This window comes from Zerene cesonia, chromosome 4 (assembly GCF_012273895.1).
Source record: "Zerene cesonia ecotype Mississippi chromosome 4, Zerene_cesonia_1.1, whole genome shotgun sequence".
NCBI lineage: Eukaryota > Metazoa > Arthropoda > Insecta > Lepidoptera > Pieridae > Zerene > Zerene cesonia.
The window spans coordinates 522,305-524,593 of record NC_052105.1 but is presented as its reverse complement, the minus strand read 5'-3'; the positions used below and the strand labels follow the sequence as shown (position 1 = coordinate 524,593).

Sequence of the window (2,289 nt, the reverse complement as noted above, 5' to 3'; positions counted from 1 at the left end):
TACTGGGACTACAAGCGAGAGCCCCACTTATATCTACCTTCTCCATCGACATCTAACTATCAGCGGGCATGATCCATCTTAACGGTATATCGTCCTCTAGTCATAAGTATCTTGCATGGTGAATAGGTAAATAGTCACGGTATGGATAAGGTTTAGATCTTAAGAGTTTTCTTTTTTTTCAATCAGGAAATAAAATTAAAACAATTCTAATTGAACTGAATGAAATCATTACAAAGACCGACCTCATTGGCATAATCATTAGAAAACTTCTAAAAGCATAATGACTGATCTAAATGTCATTCACTCATTCACGCAAACGAATTCATTGCACTGCTTATTCAAAATAGTAATTGATAATATACAATTAATAATTAAAACAAAATAATAATAAATTAAACGCTATTTAAAACTGCCTAAGGATGAGAGCTACTTTCAGAATGTACACAGATTGTTCAAGAGATTCTTAAAAATGTATATCTTAATGTAGTGATGACTTATTGTAGATACCAAGATTTATTATTCAAATTTTCAGTAATCGCCAAACAAGAGGTTAACAATTCCACTTTTTTATTTAACTTTGTTACTTCAGTACTTTCACAAGTACATAACTGTCGCCTAGGCTGTGAACCGATTTTGATATTAATTTTTATTTGAAAGTTACCTTCCACATGGTCTAGTTTAAATTTGGTCCAGTTTGGACAATTTGAAGGCATTATCAAAATTAGCATATTCGTATCCTTAGAATAGTATAAAACATTTGCAGAGAACACGAACCCGTGCGACAACGGGCGCTGCATCAACACGCACGGCAGCTACGAGTGCGAGTGCGAGCACGGCTTCGTGCTGGACGCCACGGCGCAGCACTGTCTAGGTGAGTTGCGGCGCTAGCTAACCTTGTCGAGACTAGATCATATACAGGTAACTTTGTTTTACGCTAATTTTGTCATTTGACAATAATTAAAAATTTTAAGCTACTTTTTAATTTTTTGGTCTTAAGCGCCAAATGACGTCATTCATATGGGCCATGATTATCGTGAAAACGAGTTAGATTGTTTGGGTACAATTTAATACATCGATGAGATTTGGACCATTGATGTAAAAAACCCAAGATGCACACTTAACGTTTCATAAACGTATATTCATTCAAATAATCTCGTGTCACTCGTACCTAGGTGCACTCCTAGGCACTCTTAAGTAATTCGCGTAATTGGTGAGTGTTTAGTCACACTTTCGAGCGTTACATTCGAAGAGACAGGTGATGAGACTATGCATCTCTATTCCAATGGTCAGGACCCTAAAGTGTTTCTATTGTGTATCTATTCATGAAATCGGAGAGTAATACAAATTGATGTATATATTGTACGATGTATGGTATGGTTGTGTAAATGTATGTTTGTGTGTTGTGCGCGTGCGCAGACAACCGGCGCGGCTCGTGCTGGCGGCGCGTGGTGGACGGGCAGTGCGAGGGCGCGGCGCCGGCGCCACTGCTGCGCCAGGAGTGCTGCTGCAGCGTGGGGCTCGCCTGGGGCTCCCCCTGCGAGCCTTGCGACCCCACCGACTGCCCCTGCCCCAAGGGCTTCGCTAAGGTGACACCACATTTTATCGTCATCCCCATTGTTATTATTGTCTTCATCGCAACCATTATACTATAATTTTAATAATTATTATCATTCGCACGGATTATACAAGAAATGTAAAGAGCGTTTTTGAGTTGCAGTTGGACGGCGCGACCTGCCGCGACGTGGACGAGTGCATGCTCGACCCGGACCTGTGTATCGGCGGCCAGTGCGTCAACACGGACGGCAGCTATCGGTGCGAGTGTCCCGATGGACTCACTTTAGACGTTACAGGTGTTTTATTATTTATATTATCGATGCTATTCTTATTTTTTTTATTAAATTCTAATATCACGTGCTATAAACTATTTTTAACCGATTTTAAAAGGAAAGGAAGTTATCGATTCGATTGTCTTTAGATGGTTATTAGTTCACAACTTTTAACTTGGTGTATCAATATTTATAATTCTTATTTCTATTTCGAAGCCGGTGCCTCCGGTGACACGGCCGTATCTTAATTTGGGCTCGTTCGAACAATTTAAAGGTCTTTCAGTTTATTGTTAAAAATAATTATTTGTTAAAGAGAAAATTTTGAAATATACATACACAAGTAACGCAGCTATAGTAAAATAATTTGTTTATCGCATCGTTCCGTCAGGCAACCGGTGCGTGGACCTGCGGCGCGAGGCGTGCTACACGGAGCAGGCGGGCGGGCGCTGCGGCGGCGCGCTGG

The 2,289-nt window shown here is 40.6% G+C and overlaps 1 protein-coding gene across 1 annotated transcript in view; it reads left to right on the top strand.

Annotated features, from left to right (window-relative positions):
* The window catches only part of LOC119839753 (fibrillin-2-like), a 54,848-nt gene that overhangs the window by 31,457 nt on the left and 21,102 nt on the right, over positions 1 to 2,289 (top strand). Inside the window, exons 19-22 of the mRNA XM_038366193.1 lie at positions 764 to 871; positions 1,417 to 1,586; positions 1,718 to 1,850; positions 2,215 to 2,289. Of these exons, the coding sequence (XP_038222121.1) occupies positions 764 to 871; positions 1,417 to 1,586; positions 1,718 to 1,850; positions 2,215 to 2,289 (486 nt within the window). The remainder of the gene's footprint in view (positions 1 to 763; positions 872 to 1,416; positions 1,587 to 1,717; positions 1,851 to 2,214) is intronic.